General features: G+C 46.4%; 1 protein-coding gene across 1 annotated transcript; it reads right to left on the minus strand.

Moving 5' to 3' along the window:
• Positions 1–13,346: 13,346 nt before the first annotated feature.
• On the minus strand, positions 13,347–16,926 carry LOC132356829 (uncharacterized protein CXorf49 homolog). The gene is made up of 5 exons (XM_059909921.1): positions 15,691–16,926; positions 14,884–15,040; positions 14,278–14,354; positions 13,965–14,010; positions 13,347–13,387 (listed from the first exon to the last, which is right to left on the minus strand). The coding sequence occupies exons 1-5, from the start codon at positions 16,924–16,926 to the stop codon at positions 13,347–13,349; spliced, it is 1,557 nt and encodes a 518-aa protein (XP_059765904.1).
• Positions 16,927–18,556: the final 1,630 nt, after the last annotated feature.

An 18,556-nucleotide genomic window follows, 5' to 3' on the forward strand; every position in this document is an offset into this window, starting at 1 on the left:
TATTTCCATTACTCTAGGAGGTGGATCAAAAAAGATCTTGCTGTGATTTTATGTCAAAGAGTGTTCTTCCTATGTTTTCCTCTAAGAGTTTTATAGTGTCCAGTCTTATATTTAGGTCTCTAATCCATTTTGAGTTAATTTTTGTGTATGGTGTTAGGGAGTATTCTAATTTCATTCTTTTACATGTAGCTGTCCAGTTTTCCCAGCACCACTTATTGAAGAGACTGTCTTTTCTCCATTGTATATCTTTGCCTCCTTTGTCATAGATTAGTTGACCATAGGTGCGTGGGTTAATCTCTGGGCTTTCTATCTTGGTCCATTGATCTATGTTTCTGTTTTTGTGCCAGTACCATATTGTCTTGATTACTGTAGCTTTGTAGTATAGTCTGAAGTCAGGGAGTCTGATTCCTCCAGCTCCATTTTTTTGCCTCAAGACTGCTTTGGCTATTCGGGGCCTTTTGTGTCTCCATACAAATTTTAAGATGATTTGTTCTAGCTCCGTAAAAAATGCCATTGGTAATTTGATAGGGATTGCATTGAATCTGTAGATTGCTTTGGGTAGTATACTCATTTTCACAATGTTGATTCTTCCAATGCAAGAACATGGTATATCTCTCCATCTGTTGGTATCATCTTTAATTTCTTTCATCAGTGTCTTATAGTTTTCTGCATACAGGTCTTTTGTCTCCCTAGGTAGGTTTATTCCTAGGTATTTTATTCTTTTTGTTGCAATGGTAAATGGGAGTGTTTCCATAATTTCTCTTTCAGATTTTTCATCATTAGTGTATAGGAATGCCAGAGATTTCTGTGCATTAATTTTGTATCCTGCAACTTTACCATATTCATTAATTAGCTCTAGCAGTTTTCTGGTGGCAGTTTTAGGATTCTCTATGTATAGTATCATGTCATCCGCAAACAGTGACAGTTTTACTTCTTCTTTTCCAATTTGTATTCCTTTTGTTTCTTTTTCTTCTCTGATTGCCGTGGCTAGGACTTCCAGAACTATGTTGAATAATAGTGGTGAGAGTGGACATCCTTGTCTCGTTCCTGATCTTAGAGGAAATGCTTTCAGTTTTTCACCATTGAGAATGATGTTTGCTGTGTGTTTGTCATATATGGCCTTTATTATGTTGAGGTAGGTTCCCTCTATGCCCACTTTCTAGAGAGTTTTTATCAGAAATGGGTGTTGAATTTTGTCAAAATCTTTTTCTGCATCTATTGAGATGATCATATGGTTTTTATTCTTCAATTTGTTAATATGGTGTATCACATTGATTGATTTGCGTATATTGAAGAATCCTTGCATCCCTGGGATAAATCCCACTTGATCGTGGTGTATGATCCTTTTAATGTGTTGTTGGATTCTGTTTGCTAGTGTTTTGTTGAGGATTTTTGCATCTATATTCATCAGTGATATTAGTCTGTAATTTTCTTTGTTTGTAGTGTCTTTGTCTGGTTTTGGTATCAGGGTGATGGTGGCCTCATAGAATGAGTTTGGGAGTGTTCCTTCCTCTGCAATTTTTTGGAAGAGTTTGAGAAGGATAGATGTTAGCTCTTCTCTAAATGTTGGATAGAATTCACCTGTGAAGCCATCTGGTCCTGGACTTTTGTTTGTTGCAAGATTTTTAATCACAGTTTCAATTTCATTACTTGTGATTGGTCTGTTCATATTTTCTGTTTCTTCCTGGTTCAGTCTTGGAAGGTTATACCTTTCTAAAAATTTGTCCATTTCTTCCAGGTTGTCCATTTTATTGGCATAAAGTTGCTCATAGTAGTCTCTTAGGATGCTTTGTATTTCTATGGTGTCTGTTGTAACTTCTCCTTTTTCATTTCTGATTTTATTGATTTGAGTCCTCTCCCTCTTTTTCTTGATGAGTCTGGCTAATGGCTTATCAATTTTGTTTATCTTCTCAAGGAACCAGCTTTTAGTTTTATTCACCTTTGCTATTGCTTTCTTTGTTTCTATTTCATTTATCTCTGCTCTGATCTTTATGATTTCTTTCCTTCTGCTAACTTTGGGTTTTGTTTGTTCTTATTTCTCTAGTTTCTTTAGGTGTAAGGTTAGATTGTTTACTTGAGATTTTTCTTGTTTCTTTAGGTAGGCTTGTATAGCTATAAACTTGCCTCTTAGAACTGCTTTTGTTGCATCCCATAGGTTTTGGGTCGTCGTGTTTTCATTGTCATTTGTCTCTAGGTATTTTTTGATTTCCTCTTTGATTTCTTCAGTGATCTCTTGGTTATTTAGTAACGTATTGTTTAGCCTCCATGTATTTGTCTTTTTTACGTTTTTTCCCCTGTAATTCATTTCTAATCTCATAGCGTTGTGGTCAGAAAAGATGCTGGATATGATTTCAATTTTCTTAAATTTACTGAGGCTTGATTTGTGACCCAAGATGTGATCTATCCTGGAGAATGTTCCGTGCGCACTTGAGAAGAACGTGTAATCTGCTGTTTTTGGATGGAATGTCCTATAAATATCAATTAAATCTATCTGGTCTATTGTGTCATTTAAAGCTTCTGTTTCCTTATTTATTTTCATTTTGGATGATGTGTCCATTGGTGTAAGTGAGGTTTTAAAGTCCCCCACTATGATTGTGTTACTGTCGATTTCCTCTTTTATAGCTGTTGTCAGTTGCCCTATGTATTGAGGTGCTCCTATGTTGGGTGCATATATATTTATAATTGTTATATCTTCTTCTTGGATTGATCCCTTGATCATTATGTAGTGTCCTTCCTTGTCTCTTGTAACATTCTTTATTTTAAAGTCTATTTTATCTGATATGAGTATAGCTACTCCAGCTTTCTTTTGATTTCCCTTTGCATGGAATATATTTTTCCATCCCCTCACTTTCAGTCTGTATGTGTCCCTAGGTCTAAAGTGGGTCTCTTGTAGACAGCATATATATGGGTCTTGTTTTTGTATCCATTCAGCCAGTCTATGTCTTTTGGTTGGGGCATTTAATCCATTCACGTTTAAGGTAATTATCGATATGTATGTTCCTATGACCATTTTCTTAATTGTTTTGGGTTTGTTTTTGTAGGTTCTTTTCTTCTCTTGTGTTTCCCACTTAGAGAAGTTCCTTTAGCATTTGTTGTAGAGCTGGTTTGGTGGTGCTGAATTCTCTTAGCTTTTGTTTGTCTGTAAAGCTTTTGATTTCTCCCTCAAATCTGAATGAGATCCTTGCCGGGTAGAGTAATCTTGGTTGTAGGTTCTTCCCTTTCATCACTTTAAGTATATCATGCCACTCCCTTCTGGCTTGCAGAGTTTCTGCTGAGAAATCAGCTGTTAACCTTATGGGAGTTCCCTTGTATGTTATTTGTCGTTTTTCCCTTGCTGCTTTCAATAATTTTTCTTTGTCTTTAATTTTTGCCACTTTGATTACTATGTGTCTCGGCGTGTTTCTCCTTGGGTTTATCCTGTATGGGACTCTCTGCGCTTCCTGGACTTGGGTGGCTATTTCCTTTCCCATGTTAGGGACGTTTTCAACTATAATCTCTTCAAATATTTTCTCTGGTCCTTTGTCTCTCTCTTCTCCTTCTGGGACCCGTATAATGCGAATGTTTTTGCGTTTAATGTTGTCCCAGAGGTCTCTTAGGCTGTCTTCATTTCTTTTCATTCTTTTTTCTTTAGTCTGTTCCGCAGCAGTGAATTCCACCATTCTGTCTTGCAGGTCACTTATCCGTTCTTCTGCCTCAGTTATTCTGTGATTGATTCCTTCTAGTGCAGTTTTCATTTCAGTTATTGTATTGGTCATCTCTGTTTGTTTGTTCTTTAATTCTTCTAGGTCTTTGTTAATCATTTCTTGCATCTTCTCAATCTTTGCCTCCATTCTTATTCCGAGGTCCTGGATCATCTTCACTATCATTATTCTGAATTCTTTTCCTGGAAGGTTGCCTATCTCCACTTCATTTAGTTGTTTTTCTGGGTTTTTTTCTTGTTCCTTCATCTGGTACGTAGCCCTCTGCCTTTTCATCTTGTCTATCTTTCTGTAACTGTGGTTTTTGGTCCACAGGCTGCAGGATTGTAGTTTTTCTTGCTTCTGCTGTCTGCCCTCTGGTCAAAATCACAGCAAGATCCTTTTTGACCCATCTCCTAGAGAAATGGAAATAAAAACAAAAATAAACAAATGGGAATAAAAAGAAAAACAAACAAATGGGACCTTATGAAACTTAAAAGCTTTTGCACAGCAAAGGAAACCATGAACAAGATGAAAAGACAACCTCAAAATGGGCGAAAATATTTGCAAATGAAGCAAATGACAAAGGATTAATCTCCAAAATTTACAAGCAGCTCATGCAGCTCAATATCAAAAAAACAAACAACCCCAAAATGGCAGAAGACCTAAATAGACATTTCTCCAAAGAACATATACAGATTGCCAACAGACACATGAAAGAATGCTCAATATCGTTAATCATTAGAGAAATGCAAATCAAAACTACAATGAGATATCATCTCACACCGGTCAGAATGACCATCATCAAAAAAATCTAGAAACAATAAATGCTGGAGAGGTTGTGGTGAAAAGGCAACCCTCCTGCACTGTTGGTGGGAATGTAAATTGATACAGTCACTATGGAGAACAGTATGGAGGTTCCTTAAAAAACTAAAAATAGAATTATCATATGACCCAGCCATCCCACTACTGGGCATATACCCTAAGGAAACCATAATTCAAAAAGGGTCATGTACCAAAATGTTCATTGCAGCTCTATTTACAGTAGCCAGGACATGGAAGCAACCTAAGTGTCCATCAACAGCCGAATGGATAAAGAAGATGTGGCACATATATACAATGGAGTATTACTCAGCCATAAAAAGAAACGAAATTGAGTTATTTGTAGAGAGGTGGATGGACCTAGAGTCTGTCATACAGAGTGAAGTAAGTCAGAAAGAGAAAAACAAATACCATATGCTAACACATATATATGGAATCTAAAGAAAACAAAACAAAAATAATGGTCATGAAGAACCTGGGGGCAAGACGGGAATAAAGACACAGACCTACTAGAGAATGGACTTGAGGATATGGGGAGGTGGAAGGGTAAGCTGGGACAAAGTGAGAGAGTGGCATGTACATATATACAGTATCAGACGTAAAATAGATAGCTAGTGGGAAGGAGCCGCATAGCACAGGGAGATCAGCTCGGTGCTTTTTTAAAAAATAAATTTATTTATTTATTTATTTATTTATTTATTTATTTATTTATTTATTTATTTATTTTTGGCTGTGTTGGGTCTTGGTTTCTGTGCTAGGGCTTTCTCTAGTTGTGGCAAGTGTGGGGCACTCTTCATCGTGGTGCACAGGCCTCTCACTGTCGCAGCCTCTCTTTTTGTGGAGCAGAGGCTCCAGACATGCAGGCTCACTAGTTGTGGCGCACAGGCCTAGTTGCTCCGAGGCATGTGGGATCTTCCTAGACCAGGGCTCGAACCCGTGTCCCCTGCATTGTCAGGCAGATTCTCAACCACTGCACCACCAGGGAAGCCCCAGCTCGGTGCTTTGTGACCATCTAGAGGGGTGGGATAGGGAGGGTGGGATAGGGAGGGTGGGAGGGAGGGAGATGCAAGAGGGAAGAGATATGGGAACATATGTATAACTGATTTTCTTTTTTATAAAGCAGAAAGTAACACACCATTGTAAAGCAATTTTACTCCAATAAAGATGTTTAAAAAAAATAAAAATACAAAAATTATTTTGTAATTTAATTTTTATTTTATATTGGAGTATAGTTAATTTACAATGTTGTGTTAGTTTCAGGTGTACGGGACAGTGATTCAGTTATACATACACATATATCCATTCTTTTTCAGATTCTTTTTCCATATAGGTTATTACAGAATACTGAGTAGATTTCCCTATGCTGTACAGTAGGTCCTTGTTACTATATGTATCTATTTTACATATAGTAGTGTGTATCTGTTAACCTGAAACTACTAATTTATCCCCCCCACCACAACATTTCCATTTGGTAATCATAAGTAGGTTTTTGAAGTCTGTGAGTTTGCTTCTGTTTTGTAAATAAGTTCATTTGTATCATTTTTTAGATTCCATATATAAGTGATATCATATGGTATTTGTCTTTCTTTGTCTTACTTACTTCACTTAGTATGATAATCTCTAGGTCCATCCATGTTGCTGCAAATGGCATTATTTCATTCTTTTTTATGCGTGAGTAATATTCCATTGTATACATGTACCACATGATCTTTTTTTTTTTTGGCTGCGTTGGGTCTGTGTTGTGGCACGTGGGCTTTTTCTAGTTGTGGCGAGTGGGGGCTACTCTTTGTTGCGGTGCGACACATTAGAATTAGAACATTAGAGAATGTTTTAATTCGCTAGAAGAGAATTAGAACATTCTCTTCTCATTGCGGTGGCTTCTCTTGTGGAGCACAGGCTCTAGGGCGCATGGGCTTAAGTAGTCATGGCCTGCGGGGTCTAGAGCGCAGGCTCAGTAGTTGTGGCACACGGGCTTAGTTGCTCTATGGCATGTAGGGTCTTCCCGGAGCAGGGATTGAACCCGTGTCCCGTGCATTGGCAGGCGGATTCTTAACCGCTGTGCCACCAGGGAAGTCCTGTACCACACATTCTTTATCCACTCCTTTGTCAATGGACATTTAGGTAGCTACCATGTCTTGGCTATTGTAAATAGTGCTGCAGTGAACATTGGGGTGCATGTATCTTTTCGAATTATGGTTTTCTCTGGACATATGCCCAGGAGTGGGATTGCTGGATCATATGGTAGTTCTATTTTTAATTTTTTAAGGAACCTCCATACTGTTCTCCACAGTGGTTGTACCAATTTACATTCTCACCAACAGTGTAGGATGGTTCCCTTTTCTCCACACCTTCTCCAGCATTTATTGTTTGTAGACTTTTTGATGATGGCCATTCTGATGGGTATGAGGTGATACCTCATTGTAGTTTTGATTTGCATTTCTCTAATAATTAGTGATGCTGTGATCTTTTCATATGCTTTTTGGCCATCTGTATGTCTTCTTTGAAAAAATCTCTATTTAGATCTTCTGTCCATCTTTTTGATTGGGTCATTTGTTTTTTGTTTTTATAATGAGCTGCATGAGCTGTTTGTGTATTTTGGAGATTAATCCCTTGTCGGTTGCTTCCTTTGCAGGTATTTTCTCCCATTCTATGGGTTTTATTCCCTTTGTTTATGGTTTCCTTTGCTGTGCAAAAGCTTTTAAGTTTCATTAGGTCCCATTTGTTTATATTTGTTTTTATTTTCATTACTCTAGGAGGTGGATCCAAAAACATATTGCTGTGCTTTATGTCAAAGAGTGTTCTGCCTGTGTTTTCCTCTAAGAGTTTTATAGTATCTGGTGTTATATTTAGGTCTTTAATCCATTTTGAGTTTATTTTTTTGTATGGTGTTAGAGAATGTTCTAATTTCATTCTTTCACATGTAGCTGTCTAGTTTTCCCAGCACCATTTATTGAAGAGGCTGTCTTTTCTCCATTGTATATTCTTGCCTTCTTTATTGTAGAGTAATTGACCATAGGGGTATGGGTTTATTTCTGGGCTTTCTAGCCCGTTCCATTGATCTATATTTCTGTTTCTGTGCCAGTACCATACTGTTTTGATTATTGTAGTGTTGTAGAATAGTCTGAAGTCAGGGAGCCTGATTCCTCCAGCTCTGTTGTTCTTTCTCAGGATAGCTTTGGCTATTTGGGTCTTTTGTGTTTCTGTACAAGTTAAAAATTTTTTTGTTCTAGTTCTGTGAAAAATACCATTGGTAGTTTGATAGGGATTGCACTGAATTAGTAGATTGCCTTGGGTAGTATAGTCATTTTGACAATATTGATTCTTCCAGTCCAAGAACATGGTATATCTTTCCATCTGTTTGTGTCACCTTCGATTTCTTTCATTAGTGTCTTATAGATTTCAGAGTACAGGTCTTTTGTCTCCTTAGGTAGGTTTATTCCTTGGTATTTTATTCTTTTTGATGTGATGGTAAGTGGGATTGTTTGTTTAATTTCTCTTTCTGATCTTTCATTGCTAGCATATAGAAATGCAAGAGATTTCTGTGTATTAATTTTGTATCCTGTAACTTTATCATATTCATTGATGAGCTCTAGTAGTTTTCTGGTAGCATCTTTAGGATTTTCTATGTGTAGTATTATGTCATCTGCAAACAGTGACAGTTTTACTTCTTCTTTTCCAATTTGGATTCCTCTTATTTCTTTTTCTTCTCTGATTGCTGTGGCTAGGACTTCCAAAACTATGTTGAATAAAACTGGTGGGAGTGGACATCCTTGTCTTGTTCCTGATCTTAGAAGAAATGTTTTCAGCTTTTCACAATTGAGTATGATGTTAGCTGTGGGTTTGTCATATATGGCTTTTATTATGTTGAGATAGGTTCCCTCAATGCCCACTTTCTGGAGAGTTTTTATCATAAATGGGTGTTGAATTTTGTCAAAAGCTTTTTCTGCATCTATTGAGATGATCATATGGTTTTTATTCTTCCGTTTGTTAATGTGGTGTATCACACTGATTGATTTGTGTATATTGAAAAATTCTTGCATCCCTGGGATAAATCCCACTTGATCATGGTGTATGATCCTTTTAATGTAGTGTTGGATTCGGTTTGCTAGTATTTTGTTGAGGATTTTTGTGCCTATGGTTATCAGTGATATTGGCCTGTAATTTTCTTTTCTTTTCTTTTTTCTTTTGTGGTATCTTTGTCTGCTTTTGGTATCAGGGTGATATGGTGGTCTCGTAGAATGAGTATGAGAGTGTTCCTTCCTCTGCAATTTTTTGGAATAGTTTCAGGAGGATAGGTGTTGACTCTTCTCTAAATGTTTGCTAGAATTTGCCCATGAAGCCAGCTATCTGGTCCTGGACTTTTGTATGCTGGAAGTTTTTAAATCACAGTTTCAATTTCAGTACTTGTGATTGGTCCGCTCCTATTTTGTATTTCTTCCTGTTTCAGTCTTGGAAGGTTTTAGCTTTCTAATAATTTGTCCATTTCTTCTAGGTTGTCCATTTTATTGGCATATAGTTGCTTGTAGTAGTCTCTTATGATCCTTTGTATTTCTGTGGTGTCAGTTGTAACTCCTTTTTCATTTCTAATTTTATTGAATTGAGTCCTCTCCCTTTTTTTCTTGATGAGTCTGGCTAAAGGTTTATCAATTTTTTTTTATCTTTTCAAAGAACCAGCTTTTAGTTTCATTGATCTTTTCTATTGCTTTTTTCATCTCTATTTATTTCTCCTCTAATCTTTATGATTTCTTTCCTTCTATTAACTTTGGGTTTTCTTTGTTCTTTCTCTAGTTGCTTTAGGTAACCTTAGGTTGTTTCTTTGAGATTTTTTCTGTTTCCTGAGGTAAGATTGTATTGCTATAGAATTCCCTCTTAGAACTGCTTTTGCTGCATCCCATAGGTTTTGGATCATTGTGTCTTCCTTTTCATTTGTCTCCAGGTATTTTTTGTTTTCCTCTCTGATTTCCTCGGTGATCCATTTGTTGTTTAGTAACATATTGCTTAGCCTCCATCTGTTTGTTTTTTCTACAGTTTTTTATTCCTGCAGTTGAATTATACTTTTTATAATTTTTTTAATAATATGGGATTATTGAGATATAAGTTACATACAAGGTCTATGAGCCTCTATAAACACATTCTGTTACAGAACCACCACCACAATCAAAACAAAAAGCAGGGACTTCCCTGGTGGCACAGTGGTTAAGAATCCGCCTGCTAATGCAGGGGAGAGGGGTTCTATCCCTAGTCCGGGAAGATCCCACATGCCGTGGAGCAACTAAGCCCATGCCCCACAACTATTGAGCCCACGTGCCACAACTACTGAAGTCTGTGCGCCTAGAGCCCGTGCTCTGCAACAAGAGAATCCACTGTGATAAGATGCCGGCACACCGCAGTGAAGAGTAGCCCCCGCTCACCACAACTAGAGAAAGCCCGCGCACAGCAACAAAGACCCAAAGCAGCCTAAATAAATAAATTAATTAAAAAAAAACAAAAAAAAAAAACCAAAAAAACAAAAACAAAAACAAAACCCCAAAAAACAAAATGCATTTTCATCAGCCCCAAAATTGCTTCATGCTCTTTGGTAGTTTAACGCCTTGTCTCAAATCCCAGACCCAGGCAACCACCAATCTGTTTTCTATCCCTATAGTTTGGCCTTCTCAAGAATGTGAAATAAATGGAATCAGGCAGTATGTAGACTTATCCATTTGGATTCCTTCACACAAAGGGACACACAGGGAACTTCTGGATGGGCAATGTACCTCTCCATCAACTGAGTATAGTTACATGGAGTGATCAGTTAATAATTATTTGTCTAATTGAGGGCTTATGGTCTCTACAATGTGCATATGTGTGGTGTGTTTGATTTATATCTAATTCAATGTAATTTGTCTTTTATATCTTTGGAAGGGTTATTTTATTAAATAGCAATTGTAAAACCTTTAAAAGAAAGTGAATGGTTACTGTAAAAGTCAGGCGGGCGTGTGCATCAAAAGGACAAGAGAGGGGGCTTGGACAAAGGAGGATCCAAAACTACCGGCCTGGCCTCCACCTGTGTCTGAGTGGTATTACCAGGACTTCAACACTGCACAAGCACAGGGGGCACCAAGCACACTGCAGTCATTCGAATGCTGCGTGCTGGAATCATGCAGGGACAGCCGACATGGCAACCCAGGCAGCCCCAATGTGTCTGGCCGGACCCGGCCAATGCAGGTGAGAGTCTCCCCACCTTAATTCAGTTGAGTAGCAGCCTTTATTGCATCTGCAAGCTTAACCGCCTGTTGCCATGCAAGGTAACATATAAGCCAAGAGCAGGAATTAGGATTTGGACACCTTTGGGCATGATTACTCTGCCCACCACACCCAGCTCCCTCTCCAGGGTTCACCTACACCTACCTTCTTTGTTTGTGTCAGTTCCCCCCAAGAGTCCAGAGAGAGCAGTTGGCCTGTGGTTGGGCTGGTGCTGGTGTGGAGTGGGTGGGGTGGGGAGGGGGCATCTTCCCAGTAATTGGGCAGGGAGCAGAAGCAGGCAGGATGGGGCCTAGGGCTCACCAGGCCAGCCGCCACTGTCTCCCAGGCTGGAGAAGGGGCTTCAGGGGAAAGGCAAATGGGGTGATCTGAATGAGGGCGGGGTCCTGACCTCCTCCTACCCACGGGGGCCCAGATGTATGACCTGCCACTATTTCCCTCTGGAACTGGAAAGCTCAGGGCCAAGTCACAGCCTGTGATATACATGTTTCCAGCAACATTTTTCTGCAGTAGTTGGTCAGAACACGGAACAGAGAGATTGTGTGCTCAGTGGAGGGAAGGGAGGCAGGGAAAATGCATCACCAAGGGTTGAGGTCACGCCCTCCCATGTCACCTCCCTTTCAACAAGCTTCTCTACTTCCTCACCCGGGTGACCACAGCCCCGTGACCCCCTCTGCCGACAGGCGGTGCTGGTGCTGGTGCTGGACTTCTCCCCGGGCACAAGTTGCCTGCACGTCTCGGTGAGCAGAAACCTCAGCTGGAAGGTCTCTGCCAAACTTAGTCACTCAGACAGCAGCGAGATGTGCTACACCGCCAAGCAATAACCACTGGATCAGGTTCAGGGTCAAAGATGTAAACTAAGCAGTCAAGCCCACCTTCTCCAGGGAGGGGTTTGAGTGGAAGGATTCAGTCCCACGAACATTCTTTTCTGACACTGAGGTCTGTGACTGTCCCATCCCACATGTGGTCTGTCCACCTGAGCTCATGCCATGAACTCTGGAAGCGAGTCAGGGTGAGAATATGGGGGAAGGGTGGACCCAAGTGCTCCCCCATTGTCCAGGTACAGTCACTCCTTACTTCCCATCCTCACTGCGCCCATCCCGCCCCTGTCCCGGGTAGCTCATGTTGGGTGGTCTCATATATGGGTCCCCTGATTCTAAGATGAGCTACTCTGAGGAGCCACCCTTCCCAATCTCATTCCATCCACACCCACAGTAGTTGTCAGACATCATAGGGTCACAGAGTAGGATCGAGAGCCTCCTCCAGCGAATCCAACATTTTGAGCATCCCAACACCCTGTCGTGGGGTTTGGTGATTTCTGCATCATCCCCCTCCTATGTTTTGGGAATGTAACGACAACCCTTGAACAAAACAGATCTGACCCTTGATTTTGCTCATTCAATGCCTTACAGAACCTGGACCAACCTCTACAGCCTTTACTCCCTGAATCACATCTTTCTCCCTCAAGGGAGATTATCCCTGATTACTTTTATTCACACACAGGGACACACAGTCACCAACCTGGAATGTCCTATCTACCATCATACCCTCTTTTGTGTAGTAAAACACCGGTCTTTCGGGAAGGCGGTCAGGCAGAACCACCCTCGCCTCAGTAAAACACAAATCTGGCGCTCTGAGTCTCAGGCAGGTGCAGCCCTGGGTCCTGGCTGAGGGAAGGAAGTGCTCCCCAACCTCCAGTGAGGGGGAAATCGAACGTGGAGTTCAGACTCAACCTCATGTGTCCTAAAGAGGCAGTCTGGGAGATTGAGCTGGGACACAGAAATATCATTTCCAGGAAAATCTGTGTCATGGGGCTGGTGGAAGAGTATTTGACGTGGACCATGCAAGAACACAGACCTACTAACCACACTTGCCATAGAACCTGACGGGCCAATTTCCACTCAAGGGTATACAGACGACCAGGCTGGAGGAGGGTGGTCAGCTGGCTAGGGCAGGGAGGATGTGAAAGCTTCCAGGTTGGAGCTCTGGAAGGGGGTCATGAGTTCCTGCTGATGGGGGGGGGGGGAATGGCAGAGATGAATGGGAACCGCCAGACCCCAAAGGAGGAGGGGGGTTTGGAGAGAACTAGAAGAGGGCCTTCGGGGGAAAGGGAGGACGTGCCACTGTCGCCAGGCAGAGCCCACACAGGACCCAGACGTGGGGCACTCCGCTGGCTTGACTGCAGGGATGGTAGCAGAGGCTGGCCCAGAGTCCCCGCCACAGGATGCCAGAGATACTGTTCCGGAAAAGGCTCTGACGTGGAGCAGCGCCCCGCCCCGGCCCCCTACCCCTACCCCTACCCCTCCAGAGAGAAGGCAGAACACAGAATATGAGAGGCACTTTAATTGGAAAATGCTGTGAAACTGGGGTGGGGCGGGGGCAAAACAAGGGGGAGAGGAAGCCCCAGCTGAGGCAGAACAGGAGGGAACGAGCTTGGCCACAGCTCCCGGGCCCCAAAGGTACCAGCTGCTCCTCTTGCAGGAAGACGCTGGGCTCAACCTGTGAAACAGCGGAGTCAGGGAGGAGCCTCAAGCCAGGGCCAGCCCCCAGCCCTGCTCAACAGGCAGGACTGTGGGAAGGGGTACGGTGTGCGTAACACTCACTTCAAAGGGTCTGGAACTTGTCAGCCAGGTACTGCATGGCGGCTGCAACAGGGACAGGCATTAGCAGGCGCTCCAGACAGAGGGATATAGAAGCCCGTCCCCCTATCCCCGTGAGGAACCGCCTAGCCCTGCAACCTGAAACCCCCTCCAGACCCGATGCAAAGAGCTCTGGGCCTGACCACTCCCCACCACCCGAATTGAATGTGGAACCGGTTCCTAAAGGGAAACAAAATGTGCCAGCAGCTCTCAGGCTGTGCCACAACCAGTCAGAAATCGTCACACACACAAACAAACAATCCAACAAGAACCTTAGAAGCCACACCAAGCAGCAGTTCAAGGGAAAAATCAACGAGGCGTCTCTAAAAGTCCTATCAGAAGGAGGTTCCCTAGGACTGGTCTGGTTGGCAAAGTGTGCATGCAGTCCAGACAGTACTTTGCTACTTGTACACACGCCCAGCTGGACATGCACAGCCGGCTCCAGGGCCAGGCCTGCTAGGTTCTCCTCCCCACAGGGATGTTGGTCCCTGCGAGGCCGAATGCACCTGCAGCCCACCCCCACCCCAGGTGCCCACCCGGGTTCTGCACTAAGACACCGCTCTCCGTCCCCGGTTCCTCATACCAAGTTTCTCCTTAAGGTCGTCTATTTCTCTCTGTAGCACGAGACACTAGGCCAGTAGACACAGGAGGAAGAGAAATGATTAGTATACTCTGGCCTCCTCTCTCCTCCACCTTCTCCTCTCCCCCAGGCCCTCCATCCCAGAGCCGGGTGGCTAGACTGGCAAGGGCTCCTCAGTGGAAAGGAGGTGGGCTCCCTCCGTGGGGTACGTCATGGGGGCAGGGGAGGGGGGGCCCCACACATGTCAGTTGAACTTGGACCCAGATCCCACCCTCGAGTTTGGGCCTGCATTTCCAGGAGGCAGAGGAAGCATTACCAGAGGACAGCCCGGTGTTCCCAGTGGCTGCTGCTGTCTTTCTGGTCGTGGGGGATGGTCAAGTGGCTTCCGGTCACCTGAGAGGGAAAGGACACACAATCCAGCTTCCCAGGCTCCCAGTGAGGTGGAAAGGGCCAAGCGGGGTCTAACGTGAGGTGAGGCAGCACCACCCTCCGCTGGCAACAAGCCGCCCCTGCTCTGCCCAGCAGCCCGAACCTTCTCTCTGGGCCTGCCTCCCCTGTTCCCCAGGGGCAGCCATTTCGCCACTGTGGTCCCCAAAGACTGTGGCTCTGGATTCGACCCTCCCAGAGCTGCAGCCACAGCCAGCACGTGGGAGAGCAATGTGGGCGAAAAGGACTTAACAGAAAAGGCTGTTCCCCTGCAAGTCTACACCCGGAGGAGCTGTTTGGGGCACTGCCACCGATCACCCCGGCCGCACAAACCCCACACAGAGGATGATGTGGCTCAAGGCCAGCCCTGCCAGCACCCCGTCTCCTGGGGGAGAAGCTGCCTGGGAGCAAGGCTGTGCCCCCAGCAGAGACAGAGCCAGAGGTTTCTGTCCTCAACCCCACTCCCCTCCCCTCATATCAAACCCACGACACTCACCTGAGGGGACAGGCCCCCTGGGCATGACCTCTCCCTGGTTCAGGGCCGAGGGCTCTGAGTTTCCTGGATCTTGGGGGCCTCTGGTGTTGAGGTCGTCACTGCAGGCTTTTCCACCATGCATGCGTGGAAAAGATGTGCCTGGCTTGTGAGTTGGCAGCTGAAACAAGAATTTCTCACCGATTTGGACTAAGAATGTGTGTGTGTGTGTGTGTGTGTGTATGTGTGTGTGTATGTGTGTGTGTGAGAGAGAGAGAGAGAGGGAGAGAGAGTTGTGTGATTCGGGGCCGGGGTGAGGCAGGGAATTGGGAAGGGAATTGAAAGGCTGATCTCATTAGCACTTTCTCCCTCAGTCAGCCCCAGGCCAGCAGGCAGAGCTGATCTAGGGACAACACTGGGGCACTGAGAAAGCCCAGGCCCCCTGCAAGGAAGGTCTGGGGAACAGCTAGGAAGTAGGATTCAGGAAGCTGGTGAGTCTAAATACTATGGCTCTTTGGGGAAATTTTTAAGGGATCCCCCGACACAATTCAGCTAACAGTCCTCCCTTCCATCCCAGCCTGTCTCGCAGAGGCTGGAAACAGGCCAAGGGTGGAGAACCGGGCCCAGCACACCCGAAGTGCTACCTTAATGTTTGTCCCTAGTAAAAGGAGCCCGATCTGGCATCCTAATGACCCAGTGACCGAGGGGCACCCAATGACGACCCCTGAGGGATGGACGGAGGCAGCATGGGTGAAGACGTGTGTCCTGGGGGCGGTTGGAGATGGGGGGGGGGCGAAGAGTGGGGAGAGAGGAGGAGCATGACCTACTCACTTGGCCCTTGGCGGCTGGGTCTTTATCTTCTCCCGCCACCGCCTCAGACTCCCTTGCCCGCCTGGCCACGGATTTCTTCCCAGCACCGGTGTGCTTGGACTGTTCGGTTCCCGAAAGGACCAAGGTATACCTCTTGGATCTCCCAAGCAGCGGGATGCCAGAGATTGGGGGCAAGGTGGCCGGTTCCAGGGGAGTTGCCGAGATTCGCTCTCCCCCGGAAGGGAAGGTTCTCCCCAGGGCAAGTTTGGAGGCTCCCCCGAGGGATTTCTTCTCCTGGGCCCCCTTCTTCCTAGGAGTGACCCGCCGCAGGCCACCTGCAGCAGCAGCAGCAGCAGCTCCCGGGTAGCTGGGCCTGCTGCCCCCCTTCCCCCAGAGCACGCTCTGCATTTTCCTAGGGGAAGAGATGCCCTGCTCTCCCACGCCCTGTGTTTCCACAACCGAAGTTAATCCTCGCGGAGCCAAGGACAGGGAAGAGCCTGGCACGTGAAGGAAATTCTCCCTGTCTTGGAAAATCGAGTGTCTGGGAGTGTCCCCGGGATCCTTGGGTCTGCTGGGCTCGGCCTGGCCTCCTCCTCTGGGGTAAGTGCTCAACGTCATCAGCTCTGTCTCACTGAACTCATCTGAGGACTCGGGGTCGGACAGCAGCCAGGCCAGGCCTTTCTCGGGGAGCCGCTGGCGATCCGCAGCCACCTTCAACCTACGCTTAGGGCCTCTCTTAGGGTTCCCCCAGGCCCGGCCCGCTTCGGGCCCACCGAGGTGGAGAGGGCCGGCCGGAGCCGGCGGCGCTTCCCCACAGCTCTGGGCGGGCGCTCCTCGACCCCCGGGACCCGCCTCGAGGCCGGCCCACACGGCGGACACTTCGAAGGCGGCGCAGCTCTCCGGGGACAGGTGTCTGTGGACGCCCAGCACGTCCCGGGCGGCCAGCTGCCGCAGGATGCCCGCCGCAGACTCCTCGGCCAGTTCCAGGAGGTCCCTCGTGTCGTCAGCCGGGGAGCCAGGTCGGCCTTCGCGGCCCCACAGCACCGGCCCTCCCGCTTCCAGCATCTCCCGCTCCGACTGGAAGCCCTCGGGGTCCGGGAAACCGCCCCCGCCCTCGCCGCTCCGCGGCTCCCCGGGCTCGGGGCCTGGGTCGGGACCCCGCGGGACTGCGGGGCCGGTCGGGCTGACGCCGGCCCGCTCCCCGCCCTCTGGGCCGAAAAGCGTTCCCCACACAGACAGCTTATCGGGGGAACTCATGTCGCTACCCTGGCGGCGCCGGAACCGGGGCGACGGTCGATGGCCCGAGTCACGGTCGCGGTCGCGGTCACGGCGGTCGAGGCGGGCGGCGCTCAGAGGGCAGCGGCAGCCACCTCAGGCGTCGCACGAGCTCGCCTCAAACGCAACGACGCGCGGTTTTCAGCGCACCGCCCACGCCCGCGCCGCGGCCTCCTCATTGGTCCGGGCCCGGCCAACCAGCGGGCGCCTTGTTCGCCTGCCGGCTCGAGGCCTAACCAATGGGGTCGAGGGCCTCTGATTTGCCGCCAAGCCCGTGGGCGGTCCGGGCAGTGGGCTGGTGAAGGGGATGGTGGGAGGGCCTCCCTCTGTCAAGCCTATCGGCCCGTCTCCTCCTGTCCCGCCTCCCCTTTCCAGTTAGAGTCACAGCTCTGAGCCTCCGTTTCCCATCTACACAGGGGGTCGGGGAGTGAGGGCACCGGGCTCCAGGGGTGGTGAGGATGAAACGTCAAGATTGAGGCGGCTGACGCCTAGCACGCGCCGAAAGCATTTGCCAGCCTCCCTTCCACCGCAAGCCTTACGACCCAACAGGAGAATGGGCACAGGAGTCCCGCAGTCAGTGATCAGGGGTCAGCCAGAGAGCAAAGGGATCGTATTTTCGTTCTGTAAGGTCTCTGTCTCAACTGCTCCATCAAATGTGGCTCAGCAAACGTTATGGGCAGGCGGGTTTGGCGCACAGACTGGGGTTGGCGGACAGACTGGGGTTGGCCTCGCTCCATCAGCCCTTCGCCCGATCTGAGGCAAATTCAAAGAAGAGGAAATCGCAGTGGCCAGTTACACCCCAAAAGATGCTCCCCACCGCTGATCCTGGAGATGTGAACTAAAACCACGAATTGGGTTTCACACACTAGGTTGACAACCTTCAAAGAACTTAACCATTCCGAGGGCGGGAGAGTTTAGGAGCAAAGCCCTGTGGCGGTGGTGCAAGAGATCCATTTGGGAGGTAATCTGGCAGAATCCATTGAAAGCAACTTAGTGCCGGCACGGACTCTGTGCCTGGCACTCTTCTAAGCGCTGGGCATAAATAGTAATGCATCCGCGTGACACACCTATAACTATAGTACCAACTATTACTGGCCTCTTACCGGTGAGGAAACAGGCACTGAGAGGTTCGGCCACTGGCCCAAGGTCATTCGGCTCGTGGGGATCAGCGGCAGCATTGAAACCAATCAATCTGCCTCCAGAGTCCTTGCTTTGAGCCCAAGATCTTAAAACTGGAAGGAAAAATAAAAGCTATTTCCTCTATGTTCCGGCAAGTCCGCTGCCTGGTACTTCTTCCGGAGACACGCTGGTACGTGTGGTGTACAAGAACACATGCACAAGGGTGTTGGTGATGGGAAAAACTGGGAACACTCCAAATTCCCGTCGGTAAGGAAATGGATGAATGCAACGTGGCTTAGCATCCAGTAGCATAAAGCGTGGCAGTCCAAAGGAATGCATCAGGCCATTCTCACAGCTTTCGAAAGCATCCTCCTGACTTCAAACTGCAAGTTGCAGAATGATGGCATCAGATCCACATTAGTCAATGTTTTTAAATCCCAAATGAATCCTATCTAATGTTTGATAACCTTTGGGTGTATGTTTCAAGGTCTGA

This window comes from Balaenoptera ricei, chromosome X (assembly GCF_028023285.1).
Source record: "Balaenoptera ricei isolate mBalRic1 chromosome X, mBalRic1.hap2, whole genome shotgun sequence".
In the NCBI taxonomy this organism is placed as follows: Eukaryota; Metazoa; Chordata; class Mammalia; order Artiodactyla; family Balaenopteridae; genus Balaenoptera; species Balaenoptera ricei.